Source organism: Haliotis rufescens, unplaced genomic scaffold (assembly GCF_023055435.1).
Source record: "Haliotis rufescens isolate VD_foot unplaced genomic scaffold, xgHalRufe1.0.p SCAF_14, whole genome shotgun sequence".
Taxonomy (NCBI): Eukaryota; Metazoa; Mollusca; class Gastropoda; order Lepetellida; family Haliotidae; genus Haliotis; species Haliotis rufescens.
In genome coordinates, this window is record NW_025963824.1 from 18,993,784 (window position 1) to 19,016,862 (window position 23,079).

General features: G+C 45.5%; 1 protein-coding gene across 4 annotated transcripts in view; it reads left to right on the forward strand.

Moving 5' to 3' along the window:
* The window catches only part of LOC124123071 (protein prune homolog 2-like), a 192,418-nt gene that overhangs the window by 66,502 nt on the left and 102,837 nt on the right, over positions 1 to 23,079 (forward strand). For all 4 annotated transcript variants that reach the window (XM_048395103.1, XM_048395102.1, XM_048395106.1 and 1 more), the window contains exon 8: positions 3,610 to 3,765. In XM_048395103.1, coding sequence (XP_048251060.1) covers positions 3,610 to 3,765 — 156 coding nt within the window. The remainder of the gene's footprint in view (positions 1 to 3,609; positions 3,766 to 23,079) is intronic.

Below are 23,079 nucleotides of genomic sequence, written 5' to 3' on the forward strand. Positions count from 1 at the left end.
ACTAAAACACACACACCTTCATTGTAGTAGGTCACTGTTACAACCATGACATGGACACCTTCATTGTAGTAGGTCACTGTTACAACCATGACATGGACACCTTCATTGTAGTAGGTCACTGTTACAAGCATGACATGGACACCTTCACTGTAGTAGGCCACCGTTACAACCATGACATGGACACCTTCATTGTAGTAGGCCACTGTTACAACCATGACATGGACACCTTCACTCAAGTAGGCCACTGTTACAACCAAGACACACACACCTTCATTGTAGTAGGTCACTGTTACAAGCAAGACACACACACCTTCACTGTAGTAGGCCACTGTTACAACCATGACATGGACACCTTCATTGTAGTAGGTCACTGTTACAACCATGACATGGACACCTTCACTGTAGTAGGCCACTGTTACAACCATGACATGGACACCTTCATTGTTGTAGGCCACTGTTACAACCATGATATGGACACCTTCATTGTAGTAGGTCACTGTTACAACCATGACATGGACACCTTCACTGTATTAGGCCACTGTTACAACCATGACATGGACACCTTCACTATAATAGGCCACTGTTACAACCATGACATGGACACCTTCACTCAAGTAGGCCACTGTTACAACCAAGACACACACACCGTCACTGTTGTAGGCCACTGTTACAACCAAGACACACACACCTTCACTGTAGTAGGTCACTGTTACAACCATGACATTGACACCTTCACTGTTGTAGACCACTGTTACAACCATGACATGGGCACCTTCACTGTTGTAGACCACTGTTACAACCATGACATGGACACCTTCATTGTAGTAGGTCACTGTTACAACCATGACATGGACACCTTCACTGTAGTAGGCCACTGTTACAACCATGACATGGACACCTTCATTGTTGTAGGCCACTGTTACAACCATGATATGGACACCTTCATTGTAGTAGGTCACTGTTACAACCATGACATGGACACCTTCATTGTAGTAGGCCACTGTTACAACCATGACATGGACACCTTCACTGTAGTAGGCCACTGTTACAACCAAGACACACACACCTTCACTGTAGTAGGCCACTGTTACAACCATGACATGGACACCTTCATTGTAGTAGGTCACTGTTACAACCAAGACACACACACCTTCACTGTAGTAGGCCACTGTTACAACCATGACATGGACACCTTCATTGTAGTAGGTCACTGTTACAACCATGACATGGACACCTTCATTGTAGTAGGCCACTGTTACAACCATGACATGGACACCTTCACTGTAGTAGGCCACTGTTACAACCATGACATGGACACCTTCATTGTAGTAGGCCACTGTAACAACCATGACATGAACACCTTCACTATAATAGGCCACTGTTATAACCATGACATGGACACCTTCACTGTAGTAGGCCACTGTTACAACCATGACATGGACACCTTCATTGTAGTAGGTCACTGTTACAACCATGACATGGACACCTTCATTGTAGTAGGTCACTGTTACAACCATGCCATGGACACCTTCATTGTAGTTGGTCACTGTTACAACCATGACATGGACACCTTCATTGTAGTAGGTCACTGTTACAACCATGACATGGACACCTTCATTGTAGTTGGCCACTGTTACAACCATGACATGGACACCTTCATTGTAGTAGGTCACTGTTACAACCATGACATGGACACCTTCATTGTATTAGGTCACTGTTACAACCACGACATGGACACCTTCATTGTAGTAGTCCACTGTTACAACCATGACATGGACACCTTCATTGTAGTAGGTCACTGTTACAACCGTGACATGGACACCTTCATTGTAGTAGGTCACTGTTACAACCATGACATGGACACCTTCATTGTAGTAGGTCACTGTTACAACCATGACATGGACACCTTCACTGTAGTAGGCAACTGTTACAACCATGACATTGACACCATTATTGTAGTTGGTCACTGTTACAACCATGACATGGACACCTTCACTGAAGTAGGCCACTGTTACAAACATGACATGGACACCTACATTGTAGTAGGTCACTGTTACAACCATGACATGGACACCTTCACTGTAGTAGGCCACTGTTACAACCATGACATGGACACCTTCACTGTACTAGGCCACTGTTACAACCATGACATGGACACCTTCATTGTAGTAGGTCACTGTTACAACCAAGACACACACACCTTCACTGTAGTAGCCCACTGTTACAACCATGACATGGACACCTCCACTGTAGTAGGTCACTGTTACAACCATGACATGGACACCTTCACTGTAGTAGGTCACTGTTACAACCATGACATGGACACTTTCATTGTGGTAGGTCACTGTTACAACCACGACATGGACACCTTGACTATAATAGGCCACTGTTACAACCATGACATGGACACCTTCACTGTAGTAGGCCACTGTTACAACCATGACATGGACACCTTCATTGTAGTAGGTCACTGTTACAACCATGACATGGACACCTTCATTGTAGTAGGTCACTGTTACAACCATGACATGGACACCTGCACTGTTACTACCATGACAAATATACTGTGGATGCCAGGGCTGGTTACTGTGGTGTGATGCCAGGGCCTGTTACTGTGGATGCCGGGCCTGTTACTGTGGATGCCAGGGCTGGTTACTGTGGTGTGATGCTAGGGCCTGTTACTGTTGATGCCGGGCCTGTTATTGTGGTGTGATGCCAGGGCTGGTTACTGTGGTGTGATGCCAGGGCCTGTTACTGTGGATGCCAGGGCCTGTTACTGTGGTTTGATGCCAGGGCCTGTTATTGTGGTGTTATGCCAGGACCTGTTACTGTGGATGCCAGGGCCTGTTACTGTGGTGTGATGCCAGGGCCTGTTACTGTGGATGCCAGGGCTGGTTATTGTGGTGTGATGATAGGACTGGTTATTGTGGTGTGATGCCAGGGCCTGTTACTGTGGTTTGATGCCAGGGCCTGTTACTGTGGTGTGATGCCAGGACCTGTTACTGTGGATGCCAGGGCCTGTTACTGTGGTGTGATGCCAGGGCCTGTTATTGTGGTGTGATGCAAGGACTGGTTACTGTGGTGTGATGCCAGGGCTGGTTACTGTGGTGTGATGCCAGGGCTGGTTATTGTGGTGTGATGCTAGGACTGGTTATTGTGGTGTGATGCTAGGACTGGTTATTGTGGTGTGATGCCAGGACTGGTTACTGTGGTGTGATGCCAGGGCTGGTTATTGTGGTGTGATGCTAGGACTGGTTATTGTGGTGTGATGCTAGGACTGGTTATTGTGGTGTGATGCCAGGGCCTGTTACTGTGGTGTGATGCCAGGGCCTGTTACTGTGGTTTGATGCCAGGGCCTGTTACTGTGGTGTGATGCCAGGGCCTGTTACTGTGGTGTGATGCCAGGGCCTGTTATTGTGGTTTGATGCCAGGGCCTGTTACTGTGGATGCCATGGCCTGTTACTGTGGATGCTAGGGCCTGTTACTGTGGTGTGACGCCAGGGCTGGTTACTGTAGTGGGTTATGCCAGGGCTGGTTATTGTGGTGGGTTATGCCAGGGCTGGTTACTGTGGATACTAGGACTGGTCACTGTGGTGTGTTATGTTGCAGGATTTGCTGCACAAGGAAGATGTTGTAGCAGCACTCGGATCCTTCACTGCAGAGAATGCTGTTGATGCTGTGGTAATGATGCTGTTGTCTACACCCAGGGGAGAACCTCACCGAGAACTGGCAGTGTATTCCCCGCAACGCATCTACAGACAACAGGTACTTGCGTAACAGTATTTTCCCTGCAATACATCTACAGACAAGAGGTTCTTGCCTAATTTACAGTGTATTCCCCACAATGTATCTACAGACAGCAGGTTCTTGCCTAACTAACAGTGTATTCCCAACAATGCATCTACAAACAGCAGGTACTTGCCTAACTGACAGTGTATTCCCCACAATGTATCTACAGACAGCAGGTTCTTGCCTAACTAACAGTGTATTCCCCACAATGCATCTACAGACAACATGTACTTGCCTAACTAACAGTGTATTCCCTACACTGCATCTACAGACAGCAGGTACTTGCCTAACTGACAGTGTATTCCTCACAATGCATCTACAGACAGCAGGTACTTGCCTAACTGACAGTGTATTCCCCACACTGCATCTACAGACAACAGGTACTTGCCTAACTGACAGTGTATACCCCACACTGCATCTACAGACAGCAGGATCTTGCCTAACTAACAGCGTATTCCCCACACTGCATCTACAGACAGCAGGTACTTGCCTAACTAACAGTGTATTCCCCACAATGCATCTACAGACAGCAGGATCTTGCCTAACTAACAGTGTATTCCCCGCAATGTATCTACAGACAGCAGGTACTTGCCTAACTGACAGTGTATTCCCCATTATTCCCCACAATGCATCTACAGACAACATGTACTTGCCTAACTGACAGTGTATTCCCCACACTGCATCTACAGACAACGTGTACTTGCCTAACTGACAGTGTATTCCCCATTATTCCCCACAATGCATCTACAGACAACAGGTATTTGCCTAACTGAGAGTGTATTCCCCACACTGCATCTACAGACAGCAGGTACTTGCCTAACTGACAGTGTATTCCCCACACTGCATCTACAGACAACAGGTACTTGCCTAACTGACAGTGTATTCCCCACACTGCATCTACAGACAACAGGTACTTGCCTAACTGACAGTGTATTCCCCACACTGCATCTACAGACAACAGGTACTTGCCTAACTGACAGTGTATTCCCCATTATTCCCCACAATGCATCTACAGACAACAGGTATTTGCCTTACTGACAGTGTATTCCACACACTGCATCTACAGACAGCAGGTACTTGCCTAACTGACAGTGTATTCCCCACACTGCATCTACAGACAACAGGTACTTGCCTAACTGAGAGTGTATTCCCCACACTGCATCTACAGACAACGTGTACTTGCCTAACTGACAGTGTATTCCCCATTATTCCCCACAATGCATCTACAGACAACAGGTATTTGCCTAACTGACAGTGTATTCCCCACACTGCATCTACAGACAGCAGGTACTTGCCTAACTGACAGTGTATTCCCCACACTGCATCTACAGACAACAGGTACTTGCCTAACTAACAGCGTATTCCCCACACTGCATCTACAGACAGCAGGTACTTGCCTAACTAACAGTGTATTCCCCACAATGCATCTACAGACAGCAGGATCTTGCCTAACTAACAGTGTATTCCCCACAATGTATCTACAGACAGCAGGTACTTGCCTAACTGACAGTGTATTCCCCATTATTCCCCACAATGCATCTACAGACAACATGTACTTGCGTAACTGACAGTGTATTCCCCACACTGCATCTACAGACAACGTGTACTTGCCTAACTGACAGTGTATTCCCCATTATTCCCCACAATGCATCTACAGACAACAGGTATTTGCCTAACTGACAGTGTATTCCCCACACTGCATCTACAGACAGCAGGTACTTGCCTAACTGACAGTGTATTCCCCACACTGCATCTACAGACAACAGGTACTTGCCTAACTGACAGTGTATTCCCCACACTGCATCTACAGACAACAGGTACTTGCCTAACTGACAGTGTATTCCCCACACTGCATCTACAGACAACAGGTACTTGCCTAACTGACAGTGTATTCCCCATTATTCCCCACAATGCATCTACAGACAACAGGTATTTGCCTTACTGACAGTGTATTCCACACACTGCATCTACAGACAGCAGGTACTTGCCTAACTGACAGTGTATTCCCCACACTGCATCTACAGACAACAGGTACTTGCCTAACTGAGAGTGTATTCCCCACACTGCATCTACAGACAACGTGTACTTGCCTAACTGACAGTGTATTCCCCATTATTCCCCACAATGCATCTACAGACAACAGGTATTTGCCTAACTGACAGTGTATTCCCCACACTGCATCTACAGACAGCAGGTACTTGCCTAACTGACAGTGTATTCCCCACACTGCATCTACAGACAATATGTACTTGCCTAACTGACAGTGTATTCCCCACACTGCATCTACAGACAACAGGTACTTGCCTAACTGACAGTGTATTCCTCCACTGCATCTACAGACAACAGGTACTTGCCTAACTGAGAGTGTATTCCCCATTATTCCCCACAATGCATCTACAGACAACAGGTACTTGCCTAACTGAAAGTGTATTCCCCACACTGCATCTACAGACAGCAGGTACTTGCCTAACTAACAGTGTATTCCCCACATTGCATCTATAGACAACATGTACTTTCCTAACTGACAGTGTATTCCCCACACTGCATCTACAGACAGCAGGTACTTGCCGAACTGACAGTCTTTTCCCCACAATGTATCTACAGACAGCAGGTACTTGCCCAACTGACAGTGTATTCCCCATTATTCCCCACAATGCATCTACAGACAACAGGTACTTGCCTAACTGACAGTGTATTCCCCACACTGCATCTACAGACAACAGGTACTTGCCTAACTGACAGTGTATTCCCCACAATGTATCTACAGACAGCAGGTACTTGCCTAACTGACAGTGTATTCCCCATTATTCCCCACAATGCATCTACAGACAACATGTACTTGCCTAACTGACAGTGTATTCCCCACACTGCATCTACAGACAACAGGTACTTCCCTAACTGACAGTGTATTCACCACAATGTATCTACAGACAGCAGGTACTTGCCTAACTGACAGTGTATTCCCCATTATTCCCCACAATGCATCTACAGACAACATGTACTTGCCTAACTGACAGTGTATTACCCACACTGCATCTACAGACAGCAGGTACTTGCCTAACTAACAGTGTATTCCCCAAACTGCATCTACAGACAACAGGTTCTTGCCTAACTGACAGTGTATTCCCCACACTGCATCTACAGACAACAGGAACTTGCCTAACTGAGAGTGTATTCCCCACACTGCATCTACAGAGAACAGGAACTTGCCTAACTGACAGTGTATTCCCAACACTGCATCTACAGACAGCAGGTACTTGCCTAACTGACAGTGTATTCCCCACACTGCATCTACAGACAACAGGTACTTGCCTAACTATTAGTGTATTCCCCACATTGCATCTACAGACAACAGGTACTTGCCTAACTAACAGTGTATTCCCCACACTGCATCTACAGACAGCAGGTACTTGCCTAACTGACAGTGTATTCCCCACACTGCATCTACAGACAACAGGTACTTGCCTAACTATTAGTGTATTCCCCACATTGCATCTACAGACAACAGGTACTTGCCTAAGTAACAGTGTATTCCCCACACTGCATCTACAGACAGCAGGTACTTGCCTAACTGACAGTGTATTCCCCACATTGCATCTACAGACAACAGGTACTTGCCTAACTGACAGTGTATTCCCAACACTGCATCTACAGACAACAGGTACTTGCCTAACTGACAGTGTATTTCCCGCAATGTATCTACAGACAGCTGGTACTTGCCTAACTGAGAGTGTATTCCCCATTATTCCCCACAATGCATCTACAGACAACATGTATTTGCCTAAATGACAGTGTATTCCCCACACTGCATCTACAGACAACAGGTACTTGCCTAACTATTAGTGTATTCCCCACATTGCATCTACAGACAACAGGTACTTGCCTAACTAACAGTGTATTCCCCACACTGCATCTACAGACAGCTGGTACTTGCCTAACTGACAGTGTATTCCCCACATTGCATCTACAGACAACAGGTACTTGCCTTACTGACAGTATATTCCCAACACTGCATCTACAGACAGCAGGTACTTCCCTAACTGAGAGTGTATTCCCCATTATTCCCCACAATGCATCTTCAGACAACATGTACTTGCCTAACGGACAGTGTATTCCCCACACTGCATCTACAGACAGCATGTACTTGCCTAACTAACAGTGTATTCCCCACATTGCATCTATAGACAACAGGTACTTGCCTAACTGACAGTGTATTCCCCACACTGCATCTACAGACAACAGGAACTTGCCTAACTAACAGTGTATTCCCCACATTGCATCTACAGACAGCAGGTACTTGCCTAACTGACAGTGTATTCCCCACACTGCATCTACAGACAACAGGTACTTGCTTAACTAACAGTGTATTCCCCACAATGTATCTATAGAGAACAGGAACTTGCCTAACTAACAGTGTATTCCCCACACTGCATCTACAGACAACAGGTACTTGCCTAACTGACAGTGTATTCCCCACTCTGCATCTACAGACAACAGGTACTTTCCTAACTAACAGTGTATTCTCCACAATGTTTCTACAGACAGCAGGTACTTGCCTAACTGACAGTGTATTCCCCACACTGCATCTACAGACAACAGGTACTTCCTTAACTAACAGTGTATTCCCCATTATTCCCCACAATGCATCTACAGACAACATGTACTGGTCTAACTGACAGGGTATTCCCCACAATGCATCTACAGACAACAGGTACTTGCCTAACTGACAGTGTATTCCCCACACTGCATCTACAGACAGCAGGTACTTGCCTAACTGATAGTGTATTCCCCACAATGTATCTACAGACAACAGGTACTTGCCTAACTGAGAGTGTATTCCCCATTATTCCCCACAATGCATCTACAGACAACATGTATTTGCCTAAATGACAGTGTATTCCCCACACTGCATCTACAGACAACAGGTACTTGCCTAACTATTAGTGTATTCCCCACATTGCATCTACAGACAACAGGTACTTGCCTAACTAACAGTGTATTCCCCACACTGCATCTACAGACAGCTGGTACTTGCCTAACTGACAGTGTATTCCCCACATTGCATCTACAGACAACAGGTACTTGCCTTACTGACAGTATATTCCCAACACTGCATCTACAGACAGCAGGTACTTCCCTAACTGAGAGTGTATTCCCCATTATTCCCCACAATGCATCTTCAGACAACATGTACTTGCCTAACGGACAGTGTATTCCCCACACTGCATCTACAGACAGCATGTACTTGCCTAACTAACAGTGTATTCCCCACATTGCATCTATAGACAACAGGTACTTGCCTAACTGACAGTGTATTCCCCACACTGCATCTACAGACAACAGGAACTTGCCTAACTAACAGTGTATTCCCCACATTGCATCTACAGACAGCAGGTACTTGCCTAACTGACAGTGTATTCCCCACACTGCATCTACAGACAACAGGTACTTGCTTAACTAACAGTGTATTCCCCACAATGTATCTATAGAGAACAGGAACTTGCCTAACTAACAGTGTATTCCCCACACTGCATCTACAGACAACAGGTACTTGCCTAACTGACAGTGTATTCCCCACTCTGCATCTACAGACAACAGGTACTTTCCTAACTAACAGTGTATTCTCCACAATGTTTCTACAGACAGCAGGTACTTGCCTAACTGACAGTGTATTCCCCACACTGCATCTACAGACAACAGGTACTTCCTTAACTAACAGTGTATTCCCCATTATTCCCCACAATGCATCTACAGACAACATGTACTGGTCTAACTGACAGGGTATTCCCCACAATGCATCTACAGACAACAGGTACTTGCCTAACTGACAGTGTATTCCCCACACTGCATCTACAGACAGCAGGTACTTGCCTAACTGATAGTGTATTCCCCACAATGTATCTACAGACAACAGGTACTTGCCTAACTGACAGTGTATTCTCCATTATTCCCCACAATGCATCTACAGACAACATGTACTTGCCTAACTGACAGTGTATTCCCCACACTGCATCTACAGACAACGTGTACTTGCCTAACTGACAGTGTATTCCCCATTATTCCCCACAATGCATCTACAGACAACAGGTACTTGCCTAACTATTAGTGTATTCCCCACATTGCATCTACAGACAACAGGTACTTGCCTAAGTAACAGTGTATTCCCCACACTGCATCTACAGACAGCAGGTACTTGCCTAACTGACAGTGTATTCCCCACATTGCATCTACAGACAACAGGTACTTGCCTAACTGACAGTGTATTCCCAACACTGCATCTACAGACAACAGGTACTTGCCTAACTGACAGTGTATTTCCCGCAATGTATCTACAGACAGCTGGTACTTGCCTAACTGAGAGTGTATTCCCCATTATTCCCCACAATGCATCTACAGACAACATGTATTTGCCTAAATGACAGTGTATTCCCCACACTGCATCTACAGACAACAGGTACTTGCCTAACTATTAGTGTATTCCCCACATTGCATCTACAGACAACAGGTACTTGCCTAACTAACAGTGTATTCCCCACACTGCATCTACAGACAGCTGGTACTTGCCTAACTGACAGTGTATTCCCCACATTGCATCTACAGACAACAGGTACTTGCCTTACTGACAGTATATTCCCAACACTGCATCTACAGACAGCAGGTACTTCCCTAACTGAGAGTGTATTCCCCATTATTCCCCACAATGCATCTTCAGACAACATGTACTTGCCTAACGGACAGTGTATTCCCCACACTGCATCTACAGACAGCATGTACTTGCCTAACTAACAGTGTATTCCCCACATTGCATCTATAGACAACAGGTACTTGCCTAACTGACAGTGTATTCCCCACACTGCATCTACAGACAACAGGAACTTGCCTAACTAACAGTGTATTCCCCACATTGCATCTACAGACAGCAGGTACTTGCCTAACTGACAGTGTATTCCCCACACTGCATCTACAGACAACAGGTACTTGCTTAACTAACAGTGTATTCCCCACAATGTATCTATAGAGAACAGGAACTTGCCTAACTAACAGTGTATTCCCCACACTGCATCTACAGACAACAGGTACTTGCCTAACTGACAGTGTATTCCCCACTCTGCATCTACAGACAACAGGTACTTTCCTAACTAACAGTGTATTCTCCACAATGTTTCTACAGACAGCAGGTACTTGCCTAACTGACAGTGTATTCCCCACACTGCATCTACAGACAACAGGTACTTCCTTAACTAACAGTGTATTCCCCATTATTCCCCACAATGCATCTACAGACAACATGTACTGGTCTAACTGACAGGGTATTCCCCACAATGCATCTACAGACAACAGGTACTTGCCTAACTGACAGTGTATTCCCCACACTGCATCTACAGACAGCAGGTACTTGCCTAACTGATAGTGTATTCCCCACAATGTATCTACAGACAACAGGTACTTGCCTAACTGACAGTGTATTCTCCATTATTCCCCACAATGCATCTACAGACAACATGTACTTGCCTAACTGACAGTGTATTCCCCACACTGCATCTACAGACAACGTGTACTTGCCTAACTGACAGTGTATTCCCCATTATTCCCCACAATGCATCTACAGACAACAGGTACTTGCCTAACTGACAGTGTATTCCCCACACTGCATCTACAGACAACGTGTACTTGCCTAACTAACAGTGTATTCCCCAAACTGCATCTACAGACAACAGGTTCTTGCCTAACTGACAGTGTATTCCCCACACTGCATCTACAGAGAACAGGAACTTGCTTAACTGACAGTGTATTCCCGAAACTGCATCTACAGACAACAGGAACTTGCCTAACTAACAGTGTATTCCCCACACTGCATCTACAGAGAACAGGAACTTGCCTAACTGACAGTGTATTCCCCACAATGTATCTACAGACAGCAGGTACTTGCCTAACTGACAGTGTTTTCCCCATTATTCCCCACAATGCATCTACAGACAACATGTACTTGCCTAACTGACAGTATATTCCCCATTATTCCCCACAATGCATCTACAGACAATTTATACTTGCCTAACTGACAGTGTATTCCCCACAATGCATCTACAGACAACAGGTACTTGCCTAACTGACAGTGTATTCCTCCACTGCATCTACAGACAACAGGTACTTGCCTAACTGAGAGTGTATTCCCCATTATTCCCCACAATGCATCTACAGACAACATGTACTTGCCTAACTGAAAGTGTATTCCCCACACTGCATCTACAGACAGCAGGTACTTGCCTAACTAACAGTGTATTCCCCACATTGCATCTATAGACAACATGTACTTGCCTAACTGACAGTGTATTCCCCACACTGCATCTACAGACAACAGGTACTTGCCTAACTGACAGTGAATTCCTCCACTGCATCTACAGACAACAGGTACTTGCCTAACTGAGAGTGTATTCCCCATTATTCCCCACAATGCATCTACAGACAACATGTACTTGCCTAACTGAAAGTGTATTCCCCACACTGCATCTACAGACAGCAGGTACTAGTCCTAACTAACAGTGTATTCCCCACATTGCATCTATAGACAACATGTACTTGCCTAACTGAGAGTGTATTCCCCACACTGCATCTACAGACAACAGGTACTTGCCTAACTGACAGTGTATTCCCCACACTGCATCTAGAGACAACAGGTACTTGCCTAACTAACAGTGTATTCCCCACAATGTATCTACAGAGAACAGGAACTTGCCTAAGTAATAGTGTATTCCCCACACTGCATCTACAGACAACATGTACTTGCCTAACTGACAGTGTATTCCCCACACTGCATCTACAGACAACAGGTACTTGCCTAACTATTAGTGTATTCCCCACAATGTTTCTACAGACAGCAGGTACTTGCCTAACTGACAGTGTATTCCCCACACTGCATCTACAGACAGCAGGTACTTGCCTAACTAACGACCGCCTCCGTGGTCTAGTGGTAGAGCGTCCGCCCGGAGAGTGGAAAGTCCGGGGTTCGATCCCCGGCCGCGTCATACCAAAAGACGTTAAAAGATGGTACTTGTTGTTACCCTGTCTGGCGGTCGGCATTAAGGGGCTAAAACAAGGACTGGTCGGCTCGGAGTCAGTATACTGTGTCTGAGTGGGGTATTCATGTTAAACTGCGGCATGGTATCTCAGTGGGCTATCACTATAAATCGGCATCAGCCCAGACTAGTACAAGCAGCCGCACACACACTTGCATGCACATCGCTATATAGGTGCAATAATCTTGGACCCGACGTTAAACCCAATTTCACCTCACCTTGCCTAACTAACAGTGTATTCCCCACACTGCATCTACAGACAACAGGTATTTGCCTAACTGACAATGTATTCCCCACAATGCATCTACAGACAGCAGGTCTTGCTTAACTGAGAGTGTATTCCCCACATTGCATCTACAGACAACAGGTACTTGCCTAACTGACAGTGTATTCCCCACAATGTATCTACAGACAGCAGGTACTTGCCTAACTGACAGTGTATTCCCCATTATTCCCCACAATGCATCTACAGACAACATGTACTTGCCTAACTGACAGTGTATTACCCACACTGCATCTACAGACAGCAGGTACTTGCCTAACTAACTGTGTATTCCCCAAACTGCATCTACAGACAACAGGTTCTTGCCTAACTGACAGTGTATTCCCCACACTGCATCTACAGACAACAGGAACTTGCCTAACTGAGAGTGTATTCCCCACACTGCATCTACAGAGAACAGGAACTTGCCTAACTGACAGTGTATTCCCAAAACTGCATCTACAGACAGCAGGTACTTGCCTAACTGACAGTGTATTCCCCACACTGCATCTACAGACAACAGGTACTTGCCTAACTATTAGTGTATTCCCCACATTGCATCTACAGACAACAGGTACTTGCCTAACTAACAGTGTATTCCCCACACTGCATCTACAGACAGCAGGTACTTGCCTAACTGACAGTGTATTCCCCACACTGCATCTACAGACAACAGGTACTTGCCTAACTATTAGTGTATTCCCCACATTGCATCTACAGACAACAGGTACTTGCCTAACTAACAGTGTATTCCCCACACTGCATCTACAGACAGCTGGTACTTGCCTAACTGACAGTGTATTCCCCACATTGCATCTACAGACAACAGGTACTTGCCTAACTGACAGTGTATTCCCAACACTGCATCTACAGACAACAGGTACTTGCCTAACTAACAGTGTATTTCCCGCAATGTATCTACAGACAGCAGGTACTTGCCTAACTGAGAGTGTATTCCCCATTATTCCCCACAATGCATCTACAGACAACATGTATTTGCCTAAATGACAGTGTATTCCCCACACTGCATCTACAGACCACAGGTACTTGCCTAACTATTAGTGTATTCCCCACATTGCATCTACAGACAACAGGTACTTGCCTAACTAACAGTGTATTCCCCACACTGCATCTACAGACAACAGGAACTTGCCTAACTGAGAGTGTATTCCCCACACTGCATCTACAGAGAACAGGAACTTGCCTAACTGACAGTGTATTCCCAAAACTGCATCTACAGACAGCAGGTACTTGCCTAACTGACAGTGTATTCCCCACACTGCATCTACAGACAACAGGTACTTGCCTAACTATTAGTGTATTCCCCACATTGCATCTACAGACAACAGGTACTTGCCTAACTAACAGTGTATTCCCCACACTGCATCTACAGACAGCAGGTACTTGCCTAACTGACAGTGTATTCCCCACACTGCATCTACAGACAACAGGTACTTGCCTAACTATTAGTGTATTCCCCACATTGCATCTACAGACAACAGGTACTTGCCTAACTAACAGTGTATTCCCCACACTGCATCTACAGACAGCTGGTACTTGCCTAACTGACAGTGTATTCCCCACATTGCATCTACAGACAACAGGTACTTGCCTAACTGACAGTGTATTCCCAACACTGCATCTACAGACAACAGGTACTTGCCTAACTAACAGTGTATTTCCCGCAATGTATCTACAGACAGCAGGTACTTGCCTAACTGAGAGTGTATTCCCCATTATTCCCCACAATGCATCTACAGACAACATGTATTTGCCTAAATGACAGTGTATTCCCCACACTGCATCTACAGACCACAGGTACTTGCCTAACTATTAGTGTATTCCCCACATTGCATCTACAGACAACAGGTACTTGCCTAACTAACAGTGTATTCCCCACACTGCATCTACAGACAGCAGGTACTTGCCTAACTGACAGTGTATTCCCCACATTGCATCTACAGACAACAGGTACTTGCCTAACTGACAGTATATTCCCAACACTGCATCTACAGACAGCAGGTACCTGCCTAACTGACAGTGTATTCCTCACACTGCATCTACAGACAACAGGTACTTGCCTAACTGAGAGTGTATTCCCCATTATTCCCCACAATGCATCTTCAGACAACATGTACTTGCCTAACGGACAGTGTATTCCCCACACTGCATCTACAGACAGCATGTACTTGCCTAACTAACAGTGTATTCCCCACATTGCATCTATAGACAACAGGTACTTGCCTAACTGACAGTGTATTCCCCACACTGCATCTACAGACAACAGGAACTTGCCTAACTAACAGTGTATTCCCCACATTGCATCTACAGACAGCAGGTACTTGCCTAACTGACAGTGTATTCCCCACACTGCATCTACAGACAACAGGTACTTGCCTAACTAACAGTGTATTCCCCACAATGTATCTATAGAGAACAGGAACTTGCCTAACTAACAGTGTATTCCCCACACTGCATCTACAGACAACAGGTACTTGCCTAACTGACAGTGTATTCCCCACTCTGCATCTACAGACAACAGGTACTTTCCTAACTAACAGTGTATTCTCCACAATGTTTCTACAGACAGCAGGTACTTGCCTAACTGACAGTGTATTCCCCACACTGCATCTACAGACAACAGGTACTTCCTTAACTAACAGTGTATTCCCCATTATTCCCCACAATGCATCTACAGACAACATGTACTGGTCTAACTGACAGGGTATTCCCCACAATGCATCTACAGACAACAGGTACTTGCCTAACTGACAGTGTATTCCCCACACTGCATCTACAGACAGCAGGTACTTGCCTAACTGATAGTGTATTCCCCACAATGTATCTACAGACAACAGGTACTTGCCTAACTGACAGTGTATTCCCCATTATTCCCCACAATGCATCTACAGACAACATGTACTTGCCTAACTGACAGTGTATTCCCCACACTGCATCTACAGACAACGTGTACTTGCCTAACTGACAGTGTATTCCCCATTATTCCCCACAATGCATCTACAGACAACAGGTACTTGCCTAACTGACAGTGTATTCCCCACACTGCATCTACAGACAACGTGTACTTGCCTAACTAACAGTGTATTCCCCAAACTGCATCTACAGACAACAGGTTCTTGCCTAACTGACAGTGTATTCCCCACACTGCATCTACAGAGAACAGGAACTTGCTTAACTGACAGTGTATTCCCGAAACTGCATCTACAGACAACAGGAACTTGCCTAACTAACAGTGTATTCCCCACACTGCATCTACAGAGAACAGGAACTTGCCTAACTGACAGTGTATTCCCCACAATGTATCTACAGACAGCAGGTACTTGCCTAACTGACAGTGTTTTCCCCATTATTCCCCACAATGCATCTACAGACAACATGTACTTGCCTAACTGACAGTATATTCCCCATTATTCCCCACAATGCATCTACAGACAATTTATACTTGCCTAACTGACAGTGTATTCCCCACAATGCATCTACAGACAACAGGTACTTGCCTAACTGACAGTGTATTCCTCCACTGCATCTACAGACAACAGGTACTTGCCTAACTGAGAGTGTATTCCCCATTATTCCCCACAATGCATCTACAGACAACATGTACTTGCCTAACTGAAAGTGTATTCCCCACACTGCATCTACAGACAGCAGGTACTTGCCTAACTAACAGTGTATTCCCCACATTGCATCTATAGACAACATGTACTTGCCTAACTGACAGTGTATTCCCCACACTGCATCTACAGACAACAGGTACTTGCCTAACTGACAGTGAATTCCTCCACTGCATCTACAGACAACAGGTACTTGCCTAACTGAGAGTGTATTCCCCATTATTCCCCACAATGCATCTACAGACAACATGTACTTGCCTAACTGAAAGTGTATTCCCCACACTGCATCTACAGACAGCAGGTACTAGTCCTAACTAACAGTGTATTCCCCACATTGCATCTATAGACAACATGTACTTGCCTAACTGAGAGTGTATTCCCCACACTGCATCTACAGACAACAGGTACTTGCCTAACTGACAGTGTATTCCCCACACTGCATCTAGAGACAACAGGTACTTGCCTAACTAACAGTGTATTCCCCACAATGTATCTACAGAGAACAGGAACTTGCCTAAGTAATAGTGTATTCCCCACACTGCATCTACAGACAACATGTACTTGCCTAACTGACAGTGTATTCCCCACACTGCATCTACAGACAACAGGTACTTGCCTAACTATTAGTGTATTCCCCACAATGTTTCTACAGACAGCAGGTACTTGCCTAACTGACAGTGTATTCCCCACACTGCATCTACAGACAGCAGGTACTTGCCTAACTAACGACCGCCTCCGTGGTCTAGTGGTAGAGCGTCCGCCCGGAGAGTGGAAAGTCCGGGGTTCGATCCCCGGCCGCGTCATACCAAAAGACGTTAAAAGATGGTACTTGTTGTTACCCTGTCTGGCGGTCGGCATTAAGGGGCTAAAACAAGGACTGGTCGGCTCGGAGTCAGTATACTGTGTCTGAGTGGGGTATTCATGTTAAACTGCGGCATGGTATCTCAGTGGGCTATCACTATAAATCGGCATCAGCCCAGACTAGTACAAGCAGCCGCACACACACTTGCATGCACATCGCTATATAGGTGCAATAATCTTGGACCCGATGTTAAACCCAATTTCACCTCACCTTGCCTAACTAACAGTGTATTCCCCACACTGCATCTACAGACAACAGGTATTTGCCTAACTGACAGTGTATTCCCCACAATGCATCTACAGACAGCAGGTCTTGCTTAACTGAGAGTGTATTCCCCACATTGCATCTACAGACAACAGGTACTTGCCTAACTGACAGTGTATTCCCCACAATGTATCTACAGACAGCAGGTACTTGCCTAACTGACAGTGTATTCCCCATTATTCCCCACAATGCATCTACAGACAACATGTACTTGCCTAACTGACAGTGTATTACCCACACTGCATCTACAGACAGCAGGTACTTGCCTAACTAACTGTGTATTCCCCAAACTGCATCTACAGACAACAGGTTCTTGCCTAACTGACAGTGTATTCCCCACACTGCATCTACAGACAACAGGAACTTGCCTAACTGAGAGTGTATTCCCCACACTGCATCTACAGAGAACAGGAACTTGCCTAACTGACAGTGTATTCCCAAAACTGCATCTACAGACAGCAGGTACTTGCCTAACTGACAGTGTATTCCCCACACTGCATCTACAGACAACAGGTACTTGCCTAACTATAAGTGTATTCCCCACATTGCATCTACAGACAACAGGTACTTGCCTAACTAACAGTGTATTCCCCACACTGCATCTACAGACAGCAGGTACTTGCCTAACTGACAGTGTATTCCCCACACTGCATCTACAGACAACAGGTACTTGCCTAACTATTAGTGTATTCCCCACATTGCATCTACAGACAACAGGTACTTGCCTAACTAACAGTGTATTCCCCACACTGCATCTACAGACAGCTGGTACTTGCCTAACTGACAGTGTATTCCCGAAACTGCATCTACAGACAACAGGAACTTGCCTAACTAACAGTGTATTCCCCACACTGCATCTACAGAGAACAGGAACTTGCCTAACTGACAGTGTATTCCCCACAATGTATCTACAGACAGCAGGTACTTGCCTAACTGACAGTGTTTTCCCCATTATTCCCCACAATGCATCTACAGACAACATGTACTTGCCTAACTGACAGTATATTCCCCATTATTCCCCACAATGCATCTACAGACAATTTATACTTGCCTAACTGACAGTGTATTCCCCACAATGCATCTACAGACAACAGGTACTTGCCTAACTGACAGTGTATTCCTCCACTGCATCTACAGACAACAGGTACTTGCCTAACTGAGAGTGTATTCCCCATTATTCCCCACAATGCATCTACAGACAACATGTACTTGCCTAACTGAAAGTGTATTCCCCACACTGCATCTACAGACAGCAGGTACTTGCCTAACTAACAGTGTATTCCCCACATTGCATCTATAGACAACATGTACTTGCCTAACTGACAGTGTATTCCCCACACTGCATCTACAGACAACAGGTACTTGCCTAACTGACAGTGAATTCCTCCACTGCATCTACAGACAACAGGTACTTGCCTAACTGAGAGTGTATTCCCCATTATTCCCCACAATGCATCTACAGACAACATGTACTTGCCTAACTGAAAGTGTATTCCCCACACTGCATCTACAGACAGCAGGTACTAGTCCTAACTAACAGTGTATTCCCCACATTGCATCTATAGACAACATGTACTTGCCTAACTGAGAGTGTATTCCCCACACTGCATCTACAGACAACAGGTACTTGCCTAACTGACAGTGTATTCCCCACACTGCATCTAGAGACAACAGGTACTTGCCTAACTAACAGTGTATTCCCCACAATATATCTACAGAGAACAGGAACTTGCCTAAGTAATAGTGTATTCCCCACACTGCATCTACAGACAACATGTACTTGCCTAACTGACAGTGTATTCCCCACACTGCATCTACAGACAACAGGTACTTGCCTAACTATTAGTGTATTCCCCACAATGTTTCTACAGACAGCAGGTACTTGCCTAACTGACAGTGTATTCCCCACACTGCATCTACAGACAGCAGGTACTTGCCTAACTAACGACCGCCTCCGTGGTCTAGTGGTAGAGCGTCCGCCCGGAGAGTGGAAAGTCCGGGGTTCGATCCCCGGCCGCGTCATACCAAAAGACGTTAAAAGATGGTACTTGTTGTTACCCTGTCTGGCGGTCGGCATTAAGGGGCTAAAACAAGGACTGGTCGGCTCGGAGTCAGTATACTGTGTCTGAGTGGGGTATTCATGTTAAACTGCGGCATGGTATCTCAGTGGGCTATCACTATAAATCGGCATCAGCCCAGACTAGTACAAGCAGCCGCACACACACTTGCATGCACATCGCTATATAGGTGCAATAATCTTGGACCCGACGTTAAACCCAATTTCACCTCACCTTGCCTAACTAACAGTGTATTCCCCACACTGCATCTACAGACAACAGGTATTTGCCTAACTGACAGTGTATTCCCCACAATGCATCTACAGACAGCAGGTCTTGCTTAACTGAGAGTGTATTCCCCACATTGCATCTACAGACAACAGGTACTTGCCTAACTGACAGTGTATTCCCCACACTGCATCTACAGACAACATGTACTTGCCTAACTGACAGTGTATTCCCAAAACTGCATCTACAGACAACAGGTACTTTCCCTAACTGACAGTGTATTCCCCACACTGCAACTACAGACAACAGGTACTTGCCTAACTGACAGTGTATTCCCCACACTGCATCTACAGACAACAGGTACTTTCCCTAACTGACAATGTATTCCCCACACTGCATCTACAGACAACAGGTACTTGCCTAACTAACAGTGTATTCCCAACACTGCATCTACAGACAGCAGGTACTTGCCTAACTGACAGTGTATTCCCCACACTGCATCTACAGACAACAGATACTTGCCTAACTGACAGTGTATTCCCAACACTGCATCTACAGACAACAGGTACTTGCCTAACTGACAGTGTATTCCCCACACTGCATCTACAGACAACATGTACTTGCCTAACTTACAGTGTATTCCCCACACTGCATCTACAGACAACAGGTACTTGCCTAACTGACAGTGTATTCGCCACACTGCATCTACAGACAACAGGTACTTTCCCTAACTGACAGTGTATTCCCCACAATGTTTCTACAGACAGCAGGTACTTGCCTAACTGACAGTGTATTCCCCACACTGCATCTACAGACAGCAGGTACTTGCCTAACTGACAGTGTATTCCCCACACTGCATCTACAGACAACAGATACTTGCCTAACTGACAGTGTATTCCCAACACTGCATCTACAGACAACAGGTACTTGCCTAACTGACAGTGTATTCCCCACACTGCATCTACAGACAACATGTACTTGCCTAACTTACAGTGTATTCCCCACACTGCATCTACAGACAACAGGTACTTGCCTAACTGACAGTGTATTCCCCACACTGCATCTACAGACAACAGGTACTTCCTTAACTAACAGTGTATTCCCCATTATTCCCCACAATGCATCTACAGACAACATGTACTGGTCTAACTGACAGTGTATTCCCCACAATGCATCTACAGACAGCAGGAACTTGCCTAACTGACAGTTTATTCCCGAAACTGCATCTACAGACAACAGGAACTTGCCTAACTATTAGTGTATTCCCCACACTGCATCTACAGAGAACAGGAACTTGCCTAACTGACAGTGTATTCCCCACAATGTATCTACAGACAGCAGGTACTTGCCTAACTGACAGTGTATTCCCCATTATTCCCCACAATGCATCTACAGACAACATGTACTTGCCTAACTGACAGTGTATTCCCCACACTGCATCTACAGACAGCAGGTACTTGCCTAACTAACAGTGTATTCCCCAAACTGCATCTACAGACAACAGGTTCTTGCCTAACTGACAGTGTATTCCCCACACTGCTTCTACAGAGAACAGGAACTTGCTTAACTGACAGTGTATTCCCGAAACTGCATCTACAGACAACAGGAACTTGCCTAACTAACAGTGTATTCCCCACACTGCATCTACAGAGAACAGGAACTTGCCTAACTGACAGTGTATTCCCCACAATGTATCTACAGACAGCAGGTACTTGCCTAACTGACAGTGTTTTCCCCATTATTCCCCACAATGCATCTACAGACAACATGTACTTGCCTAACTGACAGTGTTTTCCCCACACTGCATCTACAGACAGCAGGTACTTGCCTAACTTACAGTATATTCCCCATTATTCCCCACAATGCATCTACAGACAACAGGTACTTGCCTAACTGACAGTGTATTCCCCACAATGCATCTACAGACAACAGGTACTTGCCTAACTGACAGTGTATTCCTCCACTGCAACTACAGACAACAGGTACTTGCCTAACTGAGAGTGTATTCCCCATTATTCCCCACAATGCAACTACAGACAACATGTACTTGCCTAACTGAAAGTGTATTCCCCACACTGCATCTACAGACAACAGGTACTTGCCTAACTAACAGTGTATTCCCCACACTGCATCTACAGACAACAGGTACTTGCCTAACTGACAGTGAATTCCTCCACTGCATCTACAGACAACAGGTACTTGCCTAACTGAGAGTGTATTCCCCATTATTCCCCACAATGCATCTACAGACAACATGTACTTGCCTAACTGAAAGTGTATTCCCCACACTGCATCTACAGACAGCAGGTACTTGCCTAACTAACAGTGTATTCCCCACATTGCATCTATAGACAACATGTACTTGCCTAACTGAGAGTGTATTCCCCACACTGCATCTACAGACAACAGGTACTTGCCTAACTGACAGTGTATTCCCCACACTGCATCTAGAGACAACAGGTACTTGCCTAACTAACAGTGTATTCCCCACAATGTATCTACAGAGAACAGGAACTTGCCTAAGTAATAGTGTATTCCCCACACTGCATCTACAGACAACATGTACTTGCCTAACTGACAGTGTATTCCCCACACTGCATCTACAGACAACAGGTACTTGCCTAACTATTAGTGTATTCCCCACAATGTTTCTACAGACAGCAGGTACTTGCCTAACTGACAGTGTATTCCCCACACTGCATCTACAGACAGCAGGTACTTGCCTAACTAACGACCGCCTCCGTGGTCTAGTGGTAGAGCGTCCGCCCGGAGAGTGGAAAGTCCGGGGTTCGATCCCTGGCCGCGTCATACCAAAAGACGTTAAAAGATGGTACTTGTTGTTACCCTGTCTGGCGGTCGGCATTAAGGGGCTAAAACAAGGACTGGTCGGCTCGGAGTCAGTATACTG